General features: G+C 35.7%; 1 protein-coding gene and 3 pseudogenes across 2 annotated transcripts; 2 read left to right on the top strand and 2 right to left on the bottom strand.

The window, feature by feature from the left end:
- Window positions 1-227: 227 nt before the first annotated feature.
- On the top strand, window positions 228-4,739 carry LOC145616683 (subtilisin-like protease SBT1.4 pseudogene; annotated as a pseudogene).
- Window positions 4,740-6,182: 1,443 nt separating this feature from the next.
- Window positions 6,183-10,051, top strand: LOC145616500 (subtilisin-like protease SBT1.4). The gene is made up of 3 exons (XM_081671233.1): window positions 6,183-6,916; window positions 7,509-8,104; window positions 8,606-10,051. The coding sequence occupies exons 1-3, from the start codon at window positions 6,357-6,359 to the stop codon at window positions 9,778-9,780; spliced, it is 2,331 nt and encodes a 776-aa protein (XP_081527359.1). The 5' UTR covers window positions 6,183-6,356; the 3' UTR covers window positions 9,781-10,051.
- Window positions 10,052-21,325: 11,274 nt separating this feature from the next.
- LOC145616684 (uncharacterized) lies at window positions 21,326-24,079 on the bottom strand (annotated as a pseudogene). Its single transcript, XR_014107673.1, has 6 exons — window positions 23,999-24,079; window positions 23,188-23,398; window positions 22,732-23,083; window positions 22,318-22,649; window positions 21,667-21,889; window positions 21,326-21,583 (listed from the first exon to the last, which is right to left on the bottom strand). The product of XR_014107673.1 is annotated as an uncharacterized LOC145616684 (transcript).
- Window positions 24,080-24,704: 625 nt separating this feature from the next.
- Window positions 24,705-27,529, bottom strand: LOC145616685 (uncharacterized; annotated as a pseudogene).
- Window positions 27,530-27,911: the final 382 nt, after the last annotated feature.

Genomic DNA, 27,911 nt, shown 5'->3' on the forward strand with positions numbered 1-27,911 from the left:
TAGTATTAACCATTTAGCAAACCATAACTTTGATTGGTTTAATTTGTACAATAATATTGTACACCTTCGTTCACTAGATCATCAGTTCAACTTTGTCAACAGTTTCCAATCTAGATGCAATTGCTCCAATTATTATATATGTTGATCCATTTCAATCACGTATTTCGTATATAAGGAGTCAAGGAGACCCATGCATACACATAACGTATTCATTTCACACCCAAAAAATGGCAACCCTCTCCAAACCCTCAACTCTCCTTCCATTTTTCATCCTCTTCTTTTTTCTATGTCCTTGTTTATCCATAAAGTCCACCTTCATCGTCCACATGTCACATTCCCACATGCCAAACGCCTTCGCCTCTGCCCACGACTGGTACTCCTCCATCCTCCACTCCCTCTCCTCCACCACCACCACCACCTCAACCGAAGAAACACAACATGACATCCTCTACACATACTCTCACTCAGCCACTGGTTTTGCAGTTGTTATCTCGGCATCTCAAGCCGCCAAGCTCCGCCGCCATCCATCCGTGCTGTCGGTCATACCCGACCGGATGGTTGAGCCGGCAACTACTGAAACAACTACATTCTTAGGCCTCTCAGATGAGTCGGGAGTATGGCCCGACACAGACTGGGGGTCAGATGTTATCATTGGTGTCATAGACACCGGAATATGGCCTGAAAACCCGAGCTTTCATGATACTGGCCTTGATAAAGTGCCTGCTAATTGGAGAGGTATCTGCGAGGTGGGTTCTGATTTTCCGGCCACTTCTTGTAATAACAAAATTATTGGTGCTCGTTTCTTCTATAAGGGGTACGTAACACTTCTTTATTACAACTTTATCAAATTATTTCTTTCCTTATTACATTCCAAACTTTTCAATAAAATATTATCCTCATTCCTCAGTATTCACGATTCTATAATACTATACCCAGACTATCTCACTTACATTTTTTTTGACATTAAAGTCAATTAATTTTTATTACCTTTTTTTTATACCGATCAAATGTAACACTTAAAAAAAAATTAATAAACAGAGATCGTATAATTAAGTAATATGCAAATCGAATATATGGTATCACACTTGAAAATTCTATAGTAGTCGTTTGAAAAATGAGTACCACAAATTATAAAATTAGACGGATGTGATTTAATGAGTTTTGAATTATTTTTAAATGCTATTATTGATTTCTCAAAAACATAATACTATTATTAATTAAAATTCTTTTTTTTTCTTATTTCAAGAATTCATTTAAATTTTTTGAAAATTAATTCTTTTGATCTTTTGATTTTTTTTGTTTAAATAAAATAATTTATAAAATTCATCTTTAGTTGTTTATAACATTAAAAATCTGAAAAATTATAAGTTTTTGTCAGAAAATATTTATATTGACTTTTAATTAATAATTAACATTTGAAAATAATGCAAAAATCATTACATCTCAACCGTTCATTTTTAAAATTATAATTGTTATTTTCAAACAACAAACATAAAATGATCCGTAGGACACAAAGATGTGCAACTATCATGCATGCTAAGACATGTTAAACTATTTGCACGACAACATGTGGTGAATTTCACCGTATAATTCCCTAAATTCATGTAATAATAAGAGTATGAGTCTGTTTTCCAACTCATAAAATAATGTATAGATCGAATTTTAATTTATGGCATAGTGGAAGAATCGTGGCTTTTTTTTTATAGGGGACAGTTTGATTTTGAGATCTGAACCATATTCAATGATATTATAATACTTGGTATTAATTGTGAGTAATCTGAATATAATACTACGGAGAACCTGGTGGCTATGGAGGAGGTTCCAGCAGTGATTGATTACTGATTAGTACATTAACCAGATGTGTGTGTGTGAAAAAAAAAAAAAAAAAAAAGAAAGAAAAGAAAAAGAAAAAGAAAAAAGAAAGAAAGTGTTTTACATGAAAAAGAAAAAAGAAAGAAAGTGTTTTACATGTGTGTGTGTAAATATTGCGACAGTAGAGCGCAGGACTACTTATAAGTCAAATGGTACTAGCAATATGCAAATTTATATATTTTGTTTATCAAATGAAAAAATTGTAGATAAATTAACCATTTAATTTGTCCAGTCGGCATGACATTTTTGTAGATAAATCAACAACGGTTAGTCCTATATTTGACAAAAAGTTAGTTGTCGATTTATTTACATTTTTATTATTTGATAAACATATTTTGTTTATTAAGGAGATAAACTTGTATTTTTTTTCTTAATAATATATAATCAAAGATATAAAAAGTGAAATTAAGTTTATAAAAAAATATAAAAAGTCAAAATGTACAAAGTATATATATGCATCTAAATGGAAGAAGTATTAGCAAGGTACATGATAATGTGATTAGCAAATTACACTAGGCTCATTGTGTATTGTAACTTTGTAAGTGTAATCATTGTTGCACTTCTAGGTACGAAGCAAAACATGGGCCATTGACCATGATAAAGTCACCAAGGGACTCAACGGGGCATGGAACTCATTGCGCCTCAGTCGCGGGAGGATCAGTAGTGGACAACGTTGGATTCTACGGGTATGCATCAGGGCGGGCTAATGGCGTTGCACCCAAGGCTCGAATTGCAGCCTACAAGGTCTATTGGGGAACATCATCCTTAGGGTCATCGGCAGACATACTTGCTGCCATGGACCAAGCCATACTAGACGGAGTTGATGTTTTATCTATGTCACTTGGAGCAACTTCCACTGATTACAACCTAGACGTCTTAGCTGTAGGTGCATTTGGAGCTATGATGAAAGGGGTGGTGGTCTCGGCCTCGGCTGGTAATACAGGGCCGGAATCTTTTACTGTTAAAAATGTTGCACCGTGGATTATCACCGTTGGAGCTTCTACTATCTATAGAGAATTTCCTGCAGATTTAGTGCTTGGAAACGGCAAGGTTTTGACAGGATCTTCGTTGTTTAATTACAAAAAGAATTCTACTACTTCAACTTTGATGCTGATTACTGGTCAAGCTTGCGGCAGTAGTGTTTGCAAAGAAGGTATATATCATCAGATCAGTGTAATACTCCCTGCATTATCAATATCTTTCTTTTGTTTTTATCATCTAAATAATATGCTTATCGATATACTTTTTAATTAACCTAGCTAACTCACTATGTATCATCAGTATAACTTTATTTTTAAATTCCTCATTTCTAAAAAAAAAAAAAAAAAAAGTGTATAATAATATAAATAAGTTGTATAAATTTTTTTTAAGAAAATGAGAGATTTTTTTATGGACAAAAGGATCAAATACAAAAAATATAATTTTAATAGGAAAAGAATTGCAAAATTTAGTTAAAATGATACACGAAATATTGCCTAAAAACGTATATAGTCCATATGTTAAGATAACAATCTAAGCAGAATGTGTGATAGTGTGAGTGGTGTCGAGTTTTATTAGTCTTAATTACTCTTTACTAGACAATTAACTACGAAGCAAATCTTTATTTTGGTAGGTAACAAACTAACAATCTAAACAAAATGTGTGACAGTGCGTGTAACATTAGTGATGACTAATTATTTTTGTTAAATGTGAAAGGTGAGCTTGATAGATCCAAGGTATATGGGAAAATGGTGGTTTGCATGGCTGGAGAAACTTCACCAGTGGCTAAGAGTTACGCAGTTGAAAAAGCTGGTGGTTTAGGAATGATTTTGATAAACAAAGCTATTAAAGGTGATGAATTGAAAGCTTTGCCATATATCATCCCAGCAACTACGGTAACTTTTACTACTGGAACTATCATCAACACGTACATTTCTAACACCGCGTATCCTAAAGCTAGAATCATGTTCCGAGGGACCGTAATAGGTCCCTCACCATCAGCACCGAAAGTGGCAGCATTTTCATCTCGGGGCCCTAACCCTATCACACTCGAAATCTTAAAACCCGATGTCATAGCTCCGGGGGTTAACATCCTGGCGGGTTGGACAGGTTCGTTGGCGCCTAGTAAGCTAAGCTACGACAAGAGGAGGGTGGAGTACAACATTATATCCGGTACCTCCATGGCTTGCCCACATGTTAGCGGCTTGGCTGCTTTGCTAAGAAATGCGTATCCTAGATGGAGCCCGTCTGCTATCAAGTCTGCAATCATGACTACTACTTATAACATCGACAATGCAGGCAAAAAAATCACTGATCTCTCGTTGAAGAACCAGTTCTCGTTGTTCATTCAAGGATCTGGACTAATTAACCCTAAGGATGCTCTCAATCCTGGCCTAGTTTATGATATTGATTCTACCGATTACATAGCATTTTTGTGTTCTATTGGATATAGTTCTAAAAAGATTGCCCAATTCGTGCAAGATCGGTCACTGATTGATTGTCGTGCTAAGAATTTTTCGAGTCCTGGTGAATTGAATTACCCATCCTTCTCGGTTGTTTTCAAATCTACCAACGATGTGGTTACGTACAAAAGAGTGGTAAAAAATGTAGGGAGGTCAGTGAAAGCAGTATACCAAGCGAGTGTGAATGCACCGAATTATGTTCGAGTTAGTGTTTCTCGTACAAGACTTGTGTTCAATGCTAAACAAAAAACATTGTCCTACTCCGTAACATTCACAAGCATTCTTGGAGGATCTACAATACCAACTAATGGAGTCGAGAGTTTCGGATCGATTGAATGGTGGGACGGAAGTCATCGTGTAACGAGTCCTATTGCAGTTTATTGGAAGCCTAGAAGAGTTCAAGAAGACTTCGTTGCTTCAATGTAATAAGTTTTGCTCTCCAATATGTATTATTGGAACTTTAATTCTTTCTTCAGTTTCCACTTGATGAAATAAAATATATCTACCGGTATGCATTATTGGTTTTATATGACTGTCGTCATTCATAAAAAATGGTTACTTTGAAAAATACGAGTTGACTACAAATTAATTAACGTTTTTTATGATTTAAACTTTAAATTTTAGTTATGATGTTAGCATAATAATGTGACAATAAGTCAAATCTTTATATAATGTACATTATGTTGCATGAGATTAAAGTGTTAATGTCTATGAGTTATTATTTCATTCTCATATTTTCATAATACGTGTTAGAATATATGTTAATATATTCTTGTATATTAGTATATATCTTTTTAGTTAAGTGTATATTTAGAGTATATCCTTTCCTAGTTTGTTAGCATAATTGTAGCCGAAGATTGCTACTGTATTTTGTATATATTCTTTGCACAGCTAATGGAATTGATCAACGATCAAATTACTTTCAAAAAAAAAAAATACGGAGTACAATCTAACATTATTAGCTTAGCTAGTAAAAGTAGAAGTAGTGACCATAATTATTTGCAAATAGTTTTATGTAATTTTATGAACAAACTCAATTATTATTATGTATGGAGTATTATAGAGTCTCTTTCACGCTTCTCCATATAAATCATTTCCTTTATTTGTTATAATTATTTGAGTAAATGGACATTGGGCACGAAGCTTCCGTGAACTATCTAGTGTGGTTCTTATTATGTCCATATTCCTATGGTTAAGGCTTTCACCTTTCAATGTTGCTACACCTCCAAATTCCAAAATAGGGAAGTTTACAAGCAAAAGTGTTCTACGCTAGCTTAAAACTTGTAACTTTGGGAAGACACCTTTAAACCTCGTCTCTATTTAAATATCACATAAGCAAGTACTAATTAATTCGATCTTACATCAACAAAGTGTTGACTCACTTTGTAAAGACTCTTACCTCAAATCTCATAGGCCTAGGGTTCGAATCCTATTAAGTGAAGGTACTTAAGGGTAGGGAATAGGGATTCCCATACCCTCTCTATACTAGTCTCAAGTTATTCGATCGCAAATAATGGCCTAAAAAACCGTGAGGGTTGAGGTTTGATCATGAACCCTCTTTTACCTTTTTTTTTCCCCAAAAAGGTACTAAATAAGGCCAATAAGGGTGCATGTTAAATATAACCTAAAAGAAAATGTCAAGTTAAGTTTAGAAGATTTCAGATAGGATCTGGATATAACAACTCAATAAAAGAGAGTTATTAATATTGTACTATATATCAATTTATGTTTGACCATCTTTAACGCCCTTTGATCAAAAAAATAATTCACTAATCCACTAATTTCATGTCCGATTTATGTCCTATTAAATCAATTCTTATCAATTACTCCATATAATCTTATACACAATTGTGATATCCCTCAAAAAAGCAAAGAAAAAATGAATAACACAAAAAAAAAACAAAGCAACCGTTCAAAATAATGTGAATCTAACCTGTCAAGATCCAAATCCCATCATCCTCTTTTCCGAATCTCCACAACTATAATAAGTAATCCACTCATTTCATCCACCAAATAATAAAATTTTAAAATTAAAAGATCAAAATGGCTAATTTCTCGCTCCTCCTTTTCCTCTCTTTCTCTCTCTTCATTTCCCTCACCCAATCAAAATCCACCTACATAGTCCACGTGTCAAACTCCCATAAGCCCACCACCATCTCCTCCTCAAAAGACTGGTACTCCTCAATCCTCCACTCTCTCTCCTCCTCCACCACCACCACCACCCCACCACACCTTCTCTACTCCTACTCTCACTCTTCAACGGGCTTTGCGGCCCATCTTTCCCAGGCCCAAGCGGCCCACCTCCGCCGCCACCCCGCCGTCCTTTCCATCACCCCTGACCGGGCCCACCAGATCCACACCACTCGCACCCCTCACTTCTTGGGCCTCCAGGATGAATCTGGGCTTTGGCCCAATTCTGATTACGCCTCTGACGTCATCATCGGGGTGTTGGATACTGGTATTTGGCCTGAGCTTCCTAGCTTCTCCGATGATGGGTATGATCACGTGCCTTCCACGTGGAAGGGTTTATGTGAGGTGGGCCCCGAATTTCCCGCCGGTTCTTGTAATCGGAAAATCATCGGCGCTCGTGCTTTCTATAAAGGGTAATTTTATTGGATAAAACATCAAAGCATTGACTTTTTTTTTTTTTTCTAGATTTTATTGTTCTTGAATTTAAAGATTTTATAATATTATTCTTTAATTTTCGGCAGATTAACATAATTTATTCAAAAGTATACTGTCATATGATTATGAATTATATGTAAATTTTATTCTTGCAATGTTATCAGGTTGTAATTTGGTTTCTGATCACGCATTGATCAATGTTATTCATATTTTGCAAATGCTTTTTTTTTTTTTTTTTTTTTTTTTTTTTTTTTTTAATTTTTGCTTCTTATTATAGTATCATATGCTTAATTAGTGTTATTAATGTTTAGCTAATACATAGTGTTCTTAATGTTACCGATATTTTAATGTTTAGCTTCTTATAGTTAGCCTTTACGACAACAAATATCATTTCCGTGATCATATTTATTAATCAGTGCTATTAATGTTTATCTAATGCTTAACTTTTCTATTTTAGCTTCTTATAGCTATCCCTTACGACAAATTATACCATTTCCCTAGCTATATGCTCCATTAGTTTGAGTTTTAGTAATAGCTTAAGCATTGATGAGGATATATAATCATTGGTAGGTATGAGGCGTCCAAAGGACCGATGAATGAAACAAAAGAGTCAAAATCACCTCGAGACACTGAGGGGCATGGCACTCATACAGCCTCAACAGCTGCTGGATCAGTGGTTCCGAATGCAGGACTATTCGAGTATGCTCGAGGGGAGGCTCGAGGGATGGCAACCAAGGCTCGCATTGCTGCCTACAAGATCTGTTGGAACACTGGTTGCTATGATTCTGACATCTTGGCTGCCATGGACCAGGCTATTGAGGATGGAGTCCATGTGATTTCGCTTTCTGTTGGATCTTCAGGGTTGGCTCCTAACTTTGATGTTGATAGCATTGCTATTGGTGCGCTACATGCTGCCCAAAGTGGGGTTGTGGTGTCTTGTTCAGCTGGGAATTCAGGGCCTAATCCTTTTACTGCAACGAATATTGCACCGTGGATTTTGACTGTTGGAGCTTCAACCATTGATAGGGACTTCCCCGCGGATGTAGTATTGGGTGATGGGAGGAGTTTTAAGGGAGTGTCTTTGTATTATGGAGATGGTTTGAATGACAGTGTTAATTTGGAGTTGGTTAGAGGTGAAGATTGTGGCAGTAGACTTTGCAAAGCAGGTACTTGTTATTCCTTGCATTCAAATTTAATTCTGGCTGTTTTTGGATTATTTTGTTTGAATGTTTGGTTCTAATTAGTCACATTATTGCTTGGTATCCCTTGTTTAAATGCGCCAATGCAAGATCTTTAACAAAATCTTTGCTACACGTGATAGCTATGCTGTCTTTTCCCATACTTCCATTCATAAATTTTGACTATGCACGGTTATAAATATTCTTTTGCTGAATGCAACTTCCTCCAAATTCTGTTGATGATCCATGTTTTAATTGAGCTTTTTGATGTGATTTTGTCTGAATTTGTCTGAAAATAGAGAGTGAGTTCAGCTGATTTGTAGAGTATAGTGCTCAAAATTATGCCAAGCCCATAAGTATTGTATTGAATTAATTTTGTATTCAATTAACATTATTAGAGAATCATTGTCTATAGTTAATTCATAAGCCAAAATTTTGGTTGGATGTTAGTGTTATCACTTAAAGGCTATATCTTGTGAATTTCCTCAGGTGAACTTGATTCTTCAAAAGCAGCAGGAAGAATGGTGATATGTGACCGAGGAGATACTGCTCGAGTTGCAAAGGGTGATGCTGTTAAGCAAGTTGGAGGTGCTGGAATGATTCTGGCTAACACAGCTGAAAATGGCGAAGAACTAATAGCTGATTCACATTTGATCCCTGCTACTATGGTGGGTCAAACTGCTGGGGACCAAATCAGGGACTATGTTTCTTCGGCCCCTAATCCAACAGCCTCAATCAGGTTCAGAGGAACTGTGGTAGGCCCCTCACCATCAGCCCCTAGAGTGGCAGCTTTCTCTAGCCGAGGACCCAGCCATCTAACACCTGAAATCCTCAAGCCTGATGTCATAGCTCCTGGTGTTAATATCTTGGCTGGTTGGACCGGGGCTTCTGCACCCACAGACTTGGAGATTGACCCAAGGAGGGTTAAATTCAATATCATCTCAGGCACTTCTATGTCATGCCCTCATGTAAGTGGGTTGGCTGCTCTGCTCCGAAATGCACACCCTAGTTGGAGTCCTGCAGCTGTGAAGTCTGCCCTTATGACCACAGCTTACTACCTTGACAACTCTGGGAAGAACTTTACAGATCTTGCCACAGGAGCGCAATCCTCACCTTTTGTACATGGATCAGGTCATGTCGACCCCAACAGGGCACTGAACCCTGGGCTAGTATATGACATCGATACTAGTGACTACATTGCCTTTTTATGTGCCATTGGGTACGACTCAAAGAAGATTGCCATTTTCCTCAAAGAGCCAGCTACTATTGATTGTGAAGCAAAGAAGTTGTCTACCCACGGTAATCTGAATTATCCTTCATTTGCAGTTGTGTTTGAATCTGGTAAGAGTGTAGCAAAATACTCTAGAGTGGTGAAAAATGTTGGAAGCTCTGCTGATGCAGTTTATGAAGTTACTGTGAACGCCCCTCCAAATGTAGATGTCAGTGTTTCTCCTAGTAAGCTCGAGTTCAGTGCTGAGAAACAAACACTATCTTATGAGATAACTTTTACAAGCACTAGTGGAACATATCTAACTGGTGAACCAATCTTGGGAACATCAAGTTTTGGGTCGATTGAGTGGAGAGATGGAAGTCATCACGTTAGAAGTCCCATTGCAGTGAGATGGATCGAGGGTACTCAGCAACATTTTATTGCTTCGATTTGAGTTCAGCTCTATAAAATTGCTGTAAATTGTGCAGGGTATTTGCTGAACGTTTGAGGTGGTTCTTATGTTCAACAGCTCCTTCATACATCTATACGCATTGATATACATTATTGAGCCTGCACCCCCTTCATTTCTGAATTTCTCTACTGTAAACATTCTTTTCCTTTGTATATTGTTAGTTCCTGTTACACATCTTAATGCTCTGATTACTGAAGTTATTTACTTTCTGTGAATTTAATCTCTCTGATAATACGGAACTGGATTTCGGTTATGCACTTAATTTTTTTTTTTTTTTTTTTTTTTGAAACAGTTATGCACTTCAAATTTTAATCAATGTGAAATAATCTTGAAATATTACGTAACAACAAAACTGTACACTCTTTGGAGTTCTAAAAAGATTACATGTCTGGCAATTTAGCAAACTGTTGAGAGTAAAATGTGTCCCATTGTATAGAGAAAGAGCCACGAAGGGAACATATGTAGATGCATTTTACTCCGTACATAAAGGTTAGGAGAAGGCTCCCATACTAACCTAAAACTTCACACAAGTCAATTCGGCCTGAGTTAGTAAGCAAGGTTCCTTAAAAGTGGGCGGAAAGAGTAAGGAAATCCGCACCCCTACAGTGCTTTTAGTAGTTTGTATAAGCAAGTAGTAGCATGATCCACGATGATGTGCTTGAAACTCTATTCAGAAAAGCTGTTGTCCACAATTTGCAAATCTAAGCCCACTTTAATAAACTTACCAAATCCGTTAACAACATTTAGGCTTTAAATTGTTCACTTGGTTTCTCTGCTTTCATGGTTATCAGTTTATCAATCATAGCAGAGCAGTTCATACAGGCAGAATCGAAAGCAGAGGCCACTGCGTTGGACTGGTTGTGTGGTTCGGGTTTGAATTGGTTATGAACAATTGGAAGGACTTACAAAGGTTAATCTACTCCGTATTCCATTTCTTTTTTCATGAAAACGCTAGTCTTAGCCCCAAATGCACAATATTTGCATTTGATATCACTTAACATCAAGTAATTTCATTTTAAAAAATATATTACTACTTCGTATATATTTATATCGAGTAACAACTCAGTTTGTAGGCTGAAACGGTGAAGACTGATGGATTTATAAATAGTTATTTTATAGGGAAAGTCTTAATCATAACGATACCCATGAAGCCATGGTAAATATATTTATTATTAATTATACGATGTATATAATTTACACTCAACATCCCTATGACGTGTATTAATTCCACTACTACTAATTACGTAAACAAATCATTAAAGATTTTATTTTAACTTGATTCATCAACACCATGATGCATAAAGCTAGCTTATGTCAATAAAATTGACATATAAACTTTGAGAAATGACTCTTTTAGTTCCAATTGTACAAGAGTACGTTTTAACACGAATAAGCCAAGAACAAATGATGTAAAAAGTGTATAAATCTATTTGGCAAAGCATATTTTATAATGCAAGCTGTTACTTGTTACTTTAACGATTAAAAATGCAAAAAATGAAGAAATTCGAGATATTTAATCAAATGATTTGTAATTTTTAGCAGATAAGATAAGACTTGGACACGTGAGGTAGCACAATTCAAGTTGTGAAAAGAATAAAAACTCATCCACTACTTTATTTTTCTACTCAAAGCTTCTTTAAAATGATTATTTTCATAAGAAAAAGGGGAATAATTTAGTTTATTTGTTTGGTCATATTCTATATGTTTTTACAAATAAATACAAGTTGGCATGGTATCATTCGTATCAATCATTGATCGTTAATCTAATCACTCATGATGGGAGAAAATAATGTACACATCAATTAATCAAAATAAAGAGTGATAGCAACATGCAATACTGATTGTAGCCGTTAAGATATAAAAATTGATATAGGTGATATTAGTTACATTTCAGTTTTGGCGGGAATTTCTGTTATTTCTTATTTTTTGTCGTTTTGCAGTTTGTTATGTGAGGGAATCTTTCTGTTTTAAGCTTGTGGCTGTAATGAGTTTGTTAATTGCTACTTAAGGAAATTATTAGCTGTAATTGTATCAGGAAGAAATCAATTACAATCCTTATCCTATCTCTCTCTCTCTATCTCTCCTTCTCTCTTTAGATTCTCTGTATCTTCTTCTCATTCTGTTCTTCTTCTGTAATTCCCATCTTATTCTCTCTTTTCTGGAAATTTCATCACCCTTAGACATTCATCCTTATCAGTGGTATCAGAGCAACCCGCTGCTCTTACTCCATTCTGGCACCTACCTTGACAACTCGGGTAACTAAGATGGAAGCTCAGCTTGCTGCATTGGAGAAACGGTTTGCTGCAGTAGAAACTCAGTCTGCTGCTGCTACTCAGCAGTACCAAGAGATCATGTCAATGATGCAGAAGCTCCAGGACAGCATGCCAGCTAATCATGACAACAGATTCTCTGCTTCTGATGATCGTGCTAAGTCACCTAAATTGGGGTATACACCTAAACTTGATTTCCCTAAGTTTGATGGTAGTAATCCTAGAATTTGGATTAAAAAATGTTGTAAGTATTTCGTGTTGTGCAAAATCCCTGATGATCAGAAAGTTGATCTAGCTTCATTGAATATGGTTGATAAGGCAGAGAACTGGGTATCTAGCTATCTGGCTAACCGTGTTGTGGTAGATTGGAATGATTTTGTTATTGATGTGTCTAGTAGATTTAAGGATGAAAAGGGTTTAAATGTGGTAGAAGAGTTTAATAAGTTGCAACAAACTAATAGCATTGAATCATATGTTGATGAATTCGAAAATTTGAGATCTATTATGCTGCAGAATAGCTATGTTTTGCCTGAAAAATATGTGTTAGATAGTTTCATTGGGGGGTTGAAACCTAGTCTAAGACCCTTTGTAAGGGCGTTTAAACCCCAGAATATTGCTGCTGCAATTGAATATGCCCGTTTACAAGATGAAACCATTAATCTCACCACCCAGAAAACACACAGACCACCCTTACTCCACAAAACAAACTCAGCCTCTTCTTTCACCCAAAATCTACCACCCTTGTTGCCTACCCCACCTTTGAAACCTTCCCAACCACACAAACCAGCTACTAAACCTTTTCAAGCTCACAAATATGTTCCTGCAAATGTTAGAGCTGAGAAAATTGCAAAAGGTCTATGTTATTTTTGTGATGCACCTTATGATAGAAATCATAAGTGCCCATTCAGGGAGCCACAGCTATTTACAGTTGAGGTTCCGGGGTTGGATGAGGTTGATTCAGCAGTTGTTGAGCTGGAGGATCAGATGGATGTGCTCACTTTGGACCCTAGGATATCTTGGTGTGCTTTATCAGGCAGCCAGAATTATAACACTATGAGAATTCAATGTAGGTAATACCATTTTGCATACTCTGGTGGATTCTGGCAGTACACATAATTTCTTGGATGTGCACTTGGCTAAGCAGTTGGGGTGTAAGATAGAACAAATTTCAGGTCAATCTATCTTGGTTGCAGATGGAAATCACTTGCTGTGTCAGTCAGTCTGCAAGGATTTTACATGGAAAATAGGGAAACATTCTTTCACCTCAGATGTCATGCTCATTCCTTTGGGCAGTTGTGACATGGCTGAGCACTCTGGGGTCCATTTCTTGGGATTTCAAACATTTGATTATGAGATTTGAGATTGCCCAAGGTCAAATGGAAATTAAAGGATTGTCTGCTCAGAAGCTTAAGGTGGTTAAGGAGGGTCCAGCACTTAAAATGATGACTGGTGCTGCTCATATTTGTATGTTACAGGTCACTGATTTGGGTTTCTCACCCATTCCTTCCTGTTTTATACAACTGACAGAAAATGAGTAAGAGTTTGAGGAGTTACAGGCACTCAAGGAGAAGTTTGCTGTACTCTTTGAGGAACCAACTGGATTACCTCCAAGCAGGGGCATCTTTGATCACAGAATCACTCTTGAGGGGGGCAGCATAGCAGTGAATATCAGGCCTTATAGATATCCACTCAAGCAAAAGGATATCATTGAGCAATTGGTTCAGGAAATGTTAGATAGGGGCATAGTCCAGAATAGTACTAGCCCTTTTGCTTCTCCAGTTGTTTTGGTGGGCAAGAAAGATGGTTCTTGGAGGTTATGTGTGGACTACAGGGAGCTGAACAAGAAGACTGTAAAGAACAAGTTCCCTATACCTGTCTTGGAAGAGCTTATAGATGAACTTGCAGGGGCAACTGTGTTCAGTAAGCTTGATTTGAGAGCTGGATACCATCAGCTCAGAATTCATCCAAATGATGTGTTCAAGACAGCATTTAAAACTCATCAAGGGCATTATGAATTATTAGTCATGCCCTTTGGGTTGACTAATGCTCCTTCCTCTTTCCAAAGTTGGATGAATGCTGTTTTTCAGCCTCTTTTAAGGAAGTGTGTGCTGGTCTTTTTTGATGACATATTAATTTACAGCAAGTCTTTAGATGATCACTGGAAACACCTTGCTGCAGTTTTTTCTATCATGGCTCAACATTCTCTTTATGTTAAGTTGAGTAAGTGTTCTTTTGTTACTAGGAAGGTGGAATACTTGGGACATTTTATCTCTGGAAAAGGGGTAGAAACTGACCCTAATAAAATCAGTGCAGTGAGTTCTTGGCCTTGTCCTGTTTCTGTCAAGGATCTCAGAGGTTTTCTTGGGTTGGCAGGCTATTATAGAAAGTTTGTTAAGGGATATGCTGTTATTAGCAAACCCCTCACCAATCTCCTTAAAAAGGGAGCATTTGAGTGGAATGATGCTGCTCAAAGTGCATTTGAACAGCTGAAATCTGCTCTGGTGAGTGCACCAGTTTTAGCTCTCCCAGATTTTTCAAAAAAATTTGTAGTGGAGACTGATGCTTCTAAGACTGGAATTGGAGCAGTTTTGATGCAGGATGAGCACCCTATTGCATTTATTAGTAGAGCTTTGGGTCCTAAATGGCAAAAACTGTCAGTCTATGAGAAGGAGCTACTTGCCATGGTGTTTGCAAAACAAAAATGGGAACAATATCTTTTGGGATCCCATTTTGTAGTCAGAACTGATCAAAAAAGCTTGAAATGGCTTTTGCAACAAAAAATTTCAACTCCCTTTCAGCAGTTCTGGTTGTCTAAGTTAATGGGATTTAACTATGAGATACAATACAAGTCTGGCAAGGAAAATACAGCAGCTGATGCCTTGTCTAGGGTTAATGGTTTTGAGATTCTGTTAATGGCTCTTACTGTGATTGAATCAAATTTAGCTCAGCAAATTAGAGCTAGTTATGCACTTGATGATAATAATGCTGCTATTGTTCACAAGTTGAACAACAATGAGGTGGTTCAAGGTTTCAGTCTGCAGGATGGAATTTTGAGGAGACATGGTAGAATTGTGGTGGGTCCAGATGATAATTTGAGAAAGAAATTGATCAATTGGCAGCATGCTTCTTTGGAAGCTGGTCACTCAGGGAGGGATCATACAGGAAAAAGGATGCAAGGCATCTTTTATTGGAGAGGGATGATGAAAGAGGTGAGCCAATTTGTAAGGAAATGTGTTGTATGTCAGGCTTCTAAGTATGATACCTCTGCTAAACCTAGTGCTTTACAGCCCTTGCCTATCCCTGAGAATGTTTGGACTGACATTTCTATGGACTTTATCTCTGGCTTACCTCTATCTATGGGCAAAAATGTTATTTTTGTGGTTGTGGATAGACTGAGTAAATATGCTCACTTTATGGCTTTAAAGCATCCTTACACTGTTATTGAGGTGGCTCAGGTTTATTTAGACTATGTCTTCAAATTGCATGGCTGGCCAAGAAGCATAGTGAGTGACAGGGACCCTATATTTCTTAGCCAATTTTGGAAAGGTTTGTTCTCTTTGCATGGTGCAGAATTTCTTCTGTCAACTGCCTATCATCCTGAGACTGATGGCCAGACAGAGGTGGTCAATAGATGCTTGGAAGCTTATTTGAGGTGTGTCACCAGTCACAAACCCAAGGATTGGTGTAAGTACCTTCCTTTGGCAGAGTGGTGGTACAACACTCACTTTCAAAGTGCTGCTCAAATGACTCCTTATGAAGTGGTTTACAACCAGGCACCACCACTTCATCTTCCTTATTTGCCAGGGGAATCAAGTAATGCAATTGTAGACAGGAGTATGCAAAAGAGAGAAGAAATGCTGGCTGTATTGAAAACAAACTTAGTTAAAGCTCAGCAAAGAATGAAGGCACAGGCTGACAAGAAAAGATATAAAAGAAGTTTTGCTGTAGGGGATTGGGTTTGGTTGAAATTACAGCATTACAGGCAGCAGTCAGTTCAGTACAGAGCCAACAGCAAGTTAGCTGCTCGTTACTTTGGTCCTTTTCAAGTTACTGCTTGCATTGGTAAAGTAGCATACAAACTGAAATTGCCAAGTTCTGCCAAAATTCATGATACTTTTCATGTATCTCAGCAGAAAATTTTTTCTGGCAATTTACCTGTTGTGGCTATTATTCCTCCCTTGGATGAAGTTCCAGCTCTGCAGCCTCTCATTCCTTTGGCAATTCTGGATCAACGTGTGAAGCATGTTGCAGGACAAAATGAGAAGCAATTGTTGGTTCAATGGCAAGACAAGCCTGCTCATGAAACTTCTTGGGTTTCTGCTGCTGATTTTGTTGCTCAGTATCCTGGTTTTTCTCAGAATATGACTTGAGGGCAAGTCAGTTTTTAAAGGGGGAGGGTATGATATAGGTGATATTAGTTACATTTCAAATTTGGCGGGAATTTCTGTTATTTCTTATTTTTTGTCGTTTTGCAGTTTGTTATGTGAGGGAATCTTTCTGTTTTAAGCTTGTGGCTGTAATGAGTTTGTTAACTGCTACTTAAGCAAATTATTAGCTGTAATTGTATCAGGAAGAAATCAATTACAATCCTTATCCTATCTCTCTCTCTATCTCTCCTTCTCTCTCTAGATTCTCTGTATCTTCTTCTCATTCTGTTCTTCTTCTGTAATTCCCATCTTATTCTCTCTTTTCTAGAAATTTCATCACCCTTAGACATTCATCCTTATCAAAAATGGTGAGTTCTTTTATTTTAATTACACTTACATTACTTGGGGTCTTGGGTGATTGATTGTACTCTAATACTCTGTATACATATTCTCTTACTGAGACTGAGTGTTGGAGAAAAGTGAAGACCTCATAATTATTTTAAATATAAGGGCGTCATTAGTAATTTAGGATGAAGAGAGTATATATAAACCATGAATGTTGTTTTAGTCTTTCTCACTTATTTTCTGAATATTGTCTCCAACCCATGCAATGAGCGTTAATTTATGTGATCATGTGTTGATAACATTATTAGGTGACCCTAGACAAAACTAGTCTTAATTAGTTTGATTTGACTAAGCAAAAAACAGTGACCTAATAATAATCAATGAATTAAACATAGACTTGTGGCTGAATTGAAGACTTATTATGATTGAATTATTGTGGTTAAATCAATCATATTGATTAGGTAAACTACTTGCGGTGAAGGCAAAGATGAAAACAACTTGTACCTTGTTTTAACTTGCGGCTTGAAGTGATATGTATAATTTGTAGTTTTCTTTGCAAAAAACAGTCATTTTCATGAAAATCGACAAAATCAGAATAAGTCCATTATAAGGGAACTACATACTTTTCACATTATTATCCCCTAAAATGAAGTTAACATAAGAAATTATGGCCTTTTAGGAGCGAGTATTAATCAAGGAATATAGTGAATTAGTGATAATATAAAATTAGTGATAATATAAAATTAGTGATATTATAAAACTCCTTAAAAAGTTATTAGTAGATTACTGTCCATAATATATTACGTAAAAACATTAGATTTGACTAATCTTCAACTGATTATACATTCAGCATCAAAGGGGGTGAAATAAAAATCCTTATATTTCAAGGTACTTGATGAAAAGTGTCCGAACAAACATCATTAGAAGAAAAATAAGCAAAGGATTGTCTCAAAAGTGGAAGAGACACGGGAATGAAAAATCAAAGATCATGAAGGGATAATGGGAGAATCACTATACATAAAGTTGAATTGTACACTAAACTTTTGGAAATATCGTGGCAATGCAATCATGTTCTCAATACCAATTTATGCAATGAGACGTGGAAATGGTTTATATATGTACTTCCTCTGATCCGTTCTTTTTCTATTGGAATTGACTCTACTTTAGTTTTGAAATTTGTATATTTTTTAAGTCGATGTTGATCGTTTAATGTGAGGATTACAAGCAATATATACATATTCAAGTATGATCTTGTAAAATCATCTCATTAAAACATAAATCCTACTTCTACTTCTGAAGAACTAAAGATAAAGTTAATCAAATATATCATAAATTGACAATTTAACAGGCATAAAAAGTAATATACGAAGTAGTCAATTTAACAAGACTACAACACACCCACTATGGGAACTTAACAATTATTAGGGGTTGTATTGTTTTGTACAAGTGTTGTATATGTTGAAAGAGAAATCTCGTGACCATAAAATCATTAATTCTCCCTTTTTTCCTTAAGTGATAATTGACTTTATAGCAAATAAAAGTATCTGCCTTTATAACTTTTTTTAATCAATTGTATCTTCAGTCTGATACGTTTGACTTAGAAGCATTGAACAAAGCTCAAGTCTTAGTCGCAAAAGTGGTTGCTTTTGGAGCTTTGGGAGCTTGGAATTATCTTCTCAATGCAAAGAACAATATATATTTTTGTTCATGTTATCTTTGCCAGTTTCTTGTCATCCTCGGATGATAGATTGACCCATTCAACTTGCATGTTCTCCTTACTATTTAAGTAGAAATTATAGATACCAATTGGTTGGTGTAGTGGTGATTGGGACTATACTTGGTAGGGAAGATCCGTGTTCAATCCCCCGCAACAACAATTGGGAGGGGATTGGAACCTAACCACTCAGAATTGCCTCGAATCCGGATTAGCCCTGAAGGATGAATCGGGGAAAACACCAAAAAGTAGAAATTATAGATGCATGTGATAAATTTGGACATGTATAGTATAATAACTGTAAAAGTAGTGTAATAAGAGTTGGTAATATGAGTATATGACATACCATACGTATTAGCTATATAATCAAGTAATCAACTGCACGATCAATATATTTCTATCTAATATTATTTGTATTTTGTTTTATTAGATATTTTATACTCTCTTTGCATATCATCTTCATTAATATTATTGTTGCTTATGTAAGCTCTTTGTTGGAGCATTAGGTATAGGTCAAATATTTCACATGCCTTGTAGCAGCTATCTTGGGGTGCTAGGCTCAAGACAACGGTTGATTATGATGATTAGTGTTCAACAATAACAACTCAAAGCTAAGCTCTATGGAATTTGGAGCAATGGAGCATGACATAGCATGCAGCTCTACTTTATTTAGGGTATATTCTTTAGCCTTCATGTGAGAACATGTACATTCACACAATAAATATGCTCTCGAGTATCTGCTTTAAGTTATATTTTCTACCATATTTGTGACACTGTGTTACAATTTATAAACTCTTTCACTGTCCATTTTCAAATTTTTACTCATATTTAACCACATTTTGGCCCGTAAATTTACTTATTTTTTTACCATGTATCATTTGAGATAAAATCCAAACGACAGAAGACGTTGATATTTTGAAAGGTAATCGAACATAAACAGATCGCGTGGTGAGATCGTCTTAGAGATCGACAAGCTAACATACATGTGTGGTAAATGCATGGACCAATCTCTAGAGCTAAGAGTTGTATTGTCTTGAATCACAAATATTGATCACAATACCTTTGGCTTTTTTATGTCTCTAGCCAAGACAACATCTGGGACTCACATTTTCTGTATTTAATGACTTGAAACATCTGATATATAGGTGCTTCACTATCTAAAAACTATGTAGGAAACACATGCTCCAGGCACCTTTATTCACCTTAATTTTCATCCCCACGGACCCCACCACCTGAGTTTTACTTGACTACGTTTCCTTAGGGTAGAACCGTAGAACAAACAACAAATTTTTTGGCCTGCAAAGTTGAAATATGTATGGACCAGGAGTACATTATCTTGTCGTCTTTTGAGTTATTTGATACTCTCTCCTTTCCTATATTACCTGTCGTTAAAGATTATGTAAGAGTATATGTAAAATTCATAAGCGATAATGTGCTGATATTTTTAAATGAAAAAATGGTTTAATTCATCGTTATATAATGATATTACTTAGACAATAAGTTTAAATAATAGTTGATTATGTTAAATCAAATCTAACAAGTTCATTTTTGACAAGTTCAAGTGAGCATACTATATCTAATAAGTTTAAATAAAGTGAGCAAATCGTACTCTTTACGGAGTATATAACTAATAAAGAATATATGAGGCTTCTATTTCGTAATCATTTTTATTGGCAATTTGAGTTTTACCTAGGGCAAATGAAATTGCATTACTTGTAAAACTTTCAGTTTTATTTTGTGAAGTTCTAATTTTGTTTTGATATTTTCAATAGGAAATAAACAAATTAAGCTGGCACCTTATTACTTTAAATAAAGGAAAATGCTATACATAACCCTAAGGGCTACATATAAGCATTTAATTTACTCTTGAAAATTGTTTAAATTTAGAAAATCATGACAAAAACACACTAATTACACCGATTTGCGCGTGTTTTTGTCATGAATTCCTAATTTTATACATTTTTCAAGAGTAATTCAATGCTTATATATATGTATAGCATTACCCTTAAATAAATACTAAGCAATCATAAAAAGGATATCAATTAATTTGCTCTTCAAAATTTAATTTCAGTGCATTCAAAGGCCATATTTCACAGTTGATTAGTAGTACTGCATAAATTTATCCACTGGCTTCAAAATAGGATGAAACGTCAAGAAGCCTACGTATAAGATATTATTGATTCAACTAATTTTCCTATTAATTATCATTTCTTAACAATAAATTACATTCATATTTTATCTGTCTTAAGATAATACTCCACGTTACATTTACTGATTTACAGATATTTGTACTAGTTTGATGTATTAGTAGTAGTGTAGATGTCAAAATTTTCATATTTAACCTGTTTCCTATCCTATAATCAAATACGACTTTCTCTTCCGTCAAAAAAAAATATATGACTTTCTCTTTATCATGTTATATTTTTTTTTTTTTAAGGTAAGGAGAAAGACTTTGATCAGACTTCAATCATCAATTTTGTCAGCTATTAACAGGGACAAACACTTGAAAGTGAGAAAGAACAAAATATCTCTGACCTCCAAAAGTACCTTTACAAATGTCAAGAAGTATTCTTATTATTGAAATTAAGGCTCAAATGCAATGTTTCTAATCTTTCCACATACTACCTCTGATCTCCACACACACAAATCTTTTGTGACCTTACCATCATTAATTGATTCACAATACATATATAAAACAGAGGCAGATATTTTCATATTAAAATAAACCAAAGATTAGATATTGTTTACAATTATTTAAAGGCTCAAAAAAAGTGTTAACCACCACATAGAAAATGCAATTAAAGTGTTACCAAACCTTATAATAAGTTATGTCACATCTTACAACTTATAATATAATAGTACATGCAAGACTTAAAAGACATGCTTCCAGCCAAAGTCACTAGCACAGAAACATCTTTCTAATATTAGCAGAGCACAGTGGCTACCACAATATTTGTTCCTATGTCCCTATGTCCACATTCTCCATTATGCTATCAAATTTTAGTGTTGATGTCCCTTCTATTGTCTCAACTCTCAAATAAGAACAAAGACACATCGTTGTCGCGATAATGGTAGTTAGACCTCTCTGGCTACATAAGAAAAAAATATATGGTAATACGAGTAGTATGCAAGAATGAATAATTACGAACCTTTGATAAATCTTTGATCATACCTTCTTAATTGTTCTTCAGCCGGTGATTAGCAAAGGAGTTAATCAGATGGTTAGTTAAGAAGGGAAAATTTTAGGGTAGCATCATCCAAAATTAACAGATTATTCCCACTCTATTGTTGAAGGAAGCTTCGATGTTATGTCCAGAGCAACTCTGTTCACACCACGGATGTTGTTAGTGATTTTACCGGATACCTGATCTAGGAACTCAGAATCCAAGCGATACCTGAAAATAGTACAGCAAACATTCATAACAGCCAGAAGAAATAAAGTAGATTGGATACATCGTGATTATTCACTTAGCTTGAATATACAGACAAACAGTACAAATTGGTGACAGTTTGATTGAGATGTTGATCGAACTTCAGCCTAAAGCTGATGAAATCTTGGCACACAATAGTAAAGTCAGGCTACACTTTTGCCAGTGAATTCAAGTTTTAGCTTTTAGCATTGAAAGCAATATGATCAATGGAAATAAATCTATCATAAGCTGGCAGAATCTAATCACAAATTTACAACATCAAAATTTGTAAATTTTCATGATCATCAAGAGAGTTATTACCAAAAAAATCCGTTTTCTTCAAAAAATGAACTGAGGTTACATACATTCATAAACACAAAGAACAGAATCTACACAATAAGTATGATACTCACTAATATGCTGTCATCCCATCTTTGACTTGTAACAGCTCTAAGGCCTACGACATGAGAATGAATTCTTTGATCACCTTGAACTCCTACTGATAAAATTCCTATGAAAACAGCAAAAGTTGCCATATTCCATCATAAAAAGTCCGGCATCTTTAATTGATTGAATAAATATCTCGTCAACCTGGAGAAAACACTTGACATAAACCAGGAACAGACTTAAATTTTATCATCTGGAAGGATTTATCTGCTCACCTGTCAAAGGATTTCCAAATTATTTTCTTCTGTAACATCACCAAGAACACGAACAGCAAGTCCATATTCCCCAACGCGCGTACCTTCAGAGATGACACGGAAGTGCTATGAGATCATTTAGCATAAAATTTTCATATCAAGGCCTCAAGGGGTTTAAATTCAAACCTCATCCCTAAAAAAAAGCTTGAGAAACTCGATAAGCTTCAGCTTCAATTCTTTCGAAAGTCCACCAACACTATGATGGCTCTTAATGGTGTGAGAGTGATTTCTTCCACTCCCATAAGGTGGGCAGGATTCTATAACATCCTGATATGAAGTTCCTTGAACCAAGTAAGCAGGTCTTTCCCCTACTTTTTGCTCCAACTCTTAGGCGAATTCATCAAAAATAAAAAGATATCTTCCTTCCCAAATATCTTCCTTCAATTCTCTAAGAAATTTATCCGATGCATCAACACAAGTAACAGGAAGATGGAGGTATTTCTTGAAAGTATCCATCACACGCTCTCTTTCCTTATACCTACAAAATCAACAAAAGCGGTATAAAGTACAAGTAGTCCCTCAACTCCCTCTCATTGGACATAACATAACCCATCACAGTAATCTTTGTGACGAAAGCCTCACATTAACAAGCCGTTGTCAACAAAAATACAATGAAGTCTATTCCCAATCGCCTTATGGACAAGGATAGCGGCATGATCATCATGGCCACGGTTTCCTGAATAATTCTAATTTCATCATTCATCAAATCCTCCATCTTCCAATCTGCATTGATTCCACAAACATCAAAGAGGATATACCGCAATGTCTCCATCCCTTGAGGCGAATGTGTAGCCTAAATAATGTTTAACAACCTTGTCACTTACCACATAAGACTCGAATACAACAAAACCACATAAACCAAATGTCCCATTGATCAACCACTTAAGATTAATTCATTCACAGCTACTTAAATTAATTATTACTTGTAATTGGAATTAGCATCACAATTCCACCATATAATTGATTCTTTAAACATCATTATTTTACTACTAGAAATTACATTCTTAATTTGGAAGAATGTCAATCATATATACTTTTACTGCTTACATGTTACAGTAAGATCAACCAACTGATGTAACCACCCTTAGATGTTACTGAGTTACTGTACAACCAACAGAAACAACAACGTAGTACTAAGATTTTTCAATCATACTTTTGACAAAGCTTCTCACTGCAGAGCAACAAACCTAGTGAGAAAAAAATCACCTTTACAGGTAAAAAGGAGGGTAATAAAAGAGAAAATACAAGTTTTAATGAGCCAGCCCCCAGTTAATCTTTATGATTGACGAAATTCGTCAATCTAATGGCATAATTGTAATATTGAAGAGAAGTTTCCATGCCACCTCATGACTGAAGATAACGCTAATTTAACGACCGTTTGTGGTTACTTCACCAACACCACCATTAAAACTCCCTCCATTGAAAAGCTTCCTGCTTCTTCCTCCATTAAAGCTTCCCCAACCTCGACCACCATTGAAGCTTCCCGACCTTAACCACCATTAAATTAAAGCTTCCCCAACCTCGACCACCATTAAAGCTTCCCCAATCTCCACCCACCTTCCCCGATTTCAAACGAAAACCCTATGAATGAAAGGTGAAATTAAGGGCATGGTCAACCCAAAGGGTAGGGGTGACTATGTCCTCCATTGAAGCTCCATCAATTGAGCTTGATTTTTGAAAATGTAGAAAAAAGTGATGTCGGTGGCGAAAGAAGATGAGATAGCAAATGTCAGTGGTTGCGATGGTGGTTGTTGCGGTGAAGAAATGAGCTGAAAATTTTGGAGTTGAAGTACCATTGTTGATGTGAGTTATAGGAGTGAGGAGAAAGAAAGTACTAGCAAAGAGGAAAAGGGTAGGAAGAAGCTAAACTAACAGACATCCTAGCAAATTTACAAACATATCCCAATTAATTCATTAAAGTGTCAATTTTACCCCTGTGATTAACAAATTATGTCAATCATAAAGATTAACTTGTATTTCCTCAGTTTTAATTCACTCCATGTCATTTTCATTAAAAGCACAACTACAAGTAAAAAAGTTTTAATTCACTCCATGTCTCCACTATACTCAGAACTAATTATGGAGTAGTTATGTGACAACTAAATCCGAATAAAGGGAATATTTTTCAATCTTCCATTTACCTCAGGATGATACTGCAGGCCATAAAACCCTCTAGTGGGATTCTCAAGAGCAGCAACAGCAACAGCAACTGCTGACTAACAGCAGCAACTTTAAACCCATCAGGAAGTTTCGAAATGACTCATTCATCCAAACATCATGCTTATCCCTTAATTCTATTCCTAAAAAACTCACTATTGTTACGAATCACTTCAATATTCATTATTCCATACTCCTGTTTATCCCCAATTTTAACCAAACCTCCAAGCTTCTGCACAATGAGGCAATTAGCTGTAATCCATAACAGATACCCAGAACACATCGCCTTTTGTTTCGAGATAATCAATGAACCCGTCACAAATTACCGGCGCGTCTAGCGCGTGGACCCTGGGGGGACCACCAGAGAGGATGATTACACGTGGATTTAAGTCTGTGATCAGAGAGGAATTGTCGGAAATGCAGAGAGAGAAAACGGAAAGTGATCGGATTCGACTAGTAATTAGGTGGGTGTATTGAAAACCAAAATTAAGATTAAAACTAAGTCAGATTTCACTTTGAGTTTCCATTTTATATTATTTTTCTTTTGATTTTGCAGATGCCTGATTTTTGACACTTTGTTGCCACCGTGGAAACGGACGGAGAGAGTAAGCTCGGAGAAGAGAGAGAGAAAGATACTGGCGGCGAAAATCGGAGAAGATTATTGCTTAGGTTTACCTGTTTTTTTATTTTTTTATTTACAAGAATTATTTTACATTATGAGCTGTTACTGTAATGAGTTGAACTGAACTGAATAGAGCGGAAATTAATATTTTATGAGACAAAGAAATTAGGAGCTAAACTAAACTGATTGGAGCTAAATTGAATTGAACTGAACTGGGCTTGTTCTCATACGCTGAAATTCAGTTAGTTTAGTTCAGCTTCAATGAGAACAGGCCCTAAGTATGTTTTTTTTTTTTTTTTTAAGAGCGTTTTGGATCAAATTACAAATATTCTTAGAGCAACTCCAATGATAAGTGGTAACCAGTAAGTAACAATGGATCGGAGTTTGGCTTGTCACAGCATTCTATATGGTTATATGGTACGAGTATATCTTGTGGCTTGTATAAAATCAATGCAGCTTGTTTGAGCATGGTTGGAGAAATGATTGAGAACGTTGGACCACATTAGTTATTCGATTAGGTGACTAACCTTATAGTCACATTAGATAGTGATAATGATGTTTTCCTAAAGCGGTAATGTAAAATGTGTCCTATTAAATTAGAATTGTCATGAATTGATTTGACGCGTTTTAATAGGTTAAATCCCTAAAACAGGGATGATTTACACATTGATGATCTTTCCTTTTTAAGGGGATCTCAATCCAAATGATCCTTGCCATGCCTTTATAATATTTTCGCTTTTCATTTATGAATAATTAACTTTCTATTAGACTTGTGAGAACGATAAATTCTAGCAGGAGTAATTTTAGGGTCACTATTGACTCAAAAATGTATTTAACATTGACACTAAGTAGTGATTAGCACTTTTTTTAAAAAAGTTTAGGGACTATATTTACTAACATTAGCTCTTTGTGTTTTTCTCAAGACATAGTTTTAGATACCCTAATTAGCTAATTGTTAGATGACGTATATAGCTACATTATACCACAGCGGTTACTATTGACAGCTAGTACAATAGCTAACAACTATTAGAACTATCAAGCAATTAACGACTAACCGCTACCATATCAATCTTTTAATTTCGTTGAATTATAACTCCAAACATGTGTCACTTAATTATAAAAAATTAATTATAGACGAGAGTATTACTTTAGCAACAAATTTAGATTGCTTGGCACCAACTAAAACCCTAATAAGCAAGACGAAGTACCCTCAAGAAAAATAAATAACATGTAAAATCCAACTTCCAATTAAAAGAGCCAAATTTCTCCAAATGCAGAGCAAGTTCTAGAACCAGAATTCATTTTATTACATACTTAAAATATTTATAGATATATGTACACAAAATTGCATAAACCAAACTAGACTACTTGGGGGAGGGTGTAACGCTAATGCTAGTTAAGGCAAATGTACCATTTCTCCCTAAGCAAACGATAACTTCTAAGTTCCTCTTTTCATCATCTTTACCATTTTTATATTTGCTCTTTTTAAATTGTTTTACTCTTTCTTATTAGTCGAAATTTTCTTCCATTAGCATTCTCAATTTTGTACAATTTGATACGAAAATCACCCAACATTTCCAATGTCACACACACATTAATTTCACTTCCCAAACATCACCATCATTCCATGTTATCACATTCACCCATCAATTTGCGTTGCTCTTGAACCACCTAATAATTATTATTTTATTATTATCATCATATCTCTCAAAGGTCCGCGAAGCAACTCTCCGACCTTGAGAGAATAGCCCTTCTTTGGTCAAGAGCTTCCCTAGTAGGGCTCGCGGGTGTGGACCTAAGCCCACCCCGCGGGCAATCAAGGCTACGGCGCAAGATATGGCGCATGGCACTAATAAGGTGGATAGTCGGATCTCCGCCAGCTGGTGGGGACGAGGATCGGAAGCTCCTACAAACATTTAAGAGGCGATTGAGAGCCTCCTCGGTGCTAATATGCTTCTCGGAGCGATCAACCTCGGTTTCGACAGCTTCGGAGCAAAGACCGCAAACCCATTTACCCATATACCCTTTTCGGATCCTCTCAATGTAAGCAAGGGTACATTCCTCGGTTAAACCGCAACATTCACATTTGATGAATTGTACTTCATTTTGGGCTGACGTTTCTTGTTGGCTTGTTGTTACTGTCATTGGTTCGCTCATCACTGCTGACATCTTTCCAACAAACCCTGTAAAATTTTATTTTTTTATCAGATAAAAAAAGTCAGAACTTTACAATTTTTGAATAATGATGAAATTAAAATCAAGATCTATGATTTTATCAGAAATTAAAAACAGGGTTTTTTTTACAGATGCGTATTTAATGTTCTTATTAAACAAAAATTAAATTTTAAGAAAACCCAGATGAGAAACGTGAATATATTAACAAGATTTGAAGGTAAAACAGAGGATTTCCTTCAAATAACAGCAAATTTTGATTAAATTCCAAATTACAAAAACTAATAAATTTTTTTACTACATTTGAAAATGGGTTTTCGTTTTTTGTTCGAATATTAAATTCTACTAGCAAAAC

This window comes from Chenopodium album, chromosome 26 (assembly GCF_948465745.1).
Source record: "Chenopodium album chromosome 26, dcCheAlbu1.1, whole genome shotgun sequence".
Taxonomy (NCBI): Eukaryota; Viridiplantae; Streptophyta; class Magnoliopsida; order Caryophyllales; family Amaranthaceae; genus Chenopodium; species Chenopodium album.

Excerpts from the sequence above, each read along its gene's own strand:
- LOC145616500 (XM_081671233.1), top strand. The coding sequence starts at position 6,357 with ATGGCTAATTTCTCGCTCCTCCTTTTCCTCTCTTTCTCTCTCTTCATT. Across the intron at positions 6,917-7,508 it reads GCTCGTGCTTTCTATAAAGG|GTATGAGGCGTCCAAAGGAC; the intron begins GTAATTTTATTG and ends AATCATTGGTAG. Across the intron at positions 8,105-8,605 it reads CAGTAGACTTTGCAAAGCAG|GTGAACTTGATTCTTCAAAA; the intron begins GTACTTGTTATT and ends GAATTTCCTCAG.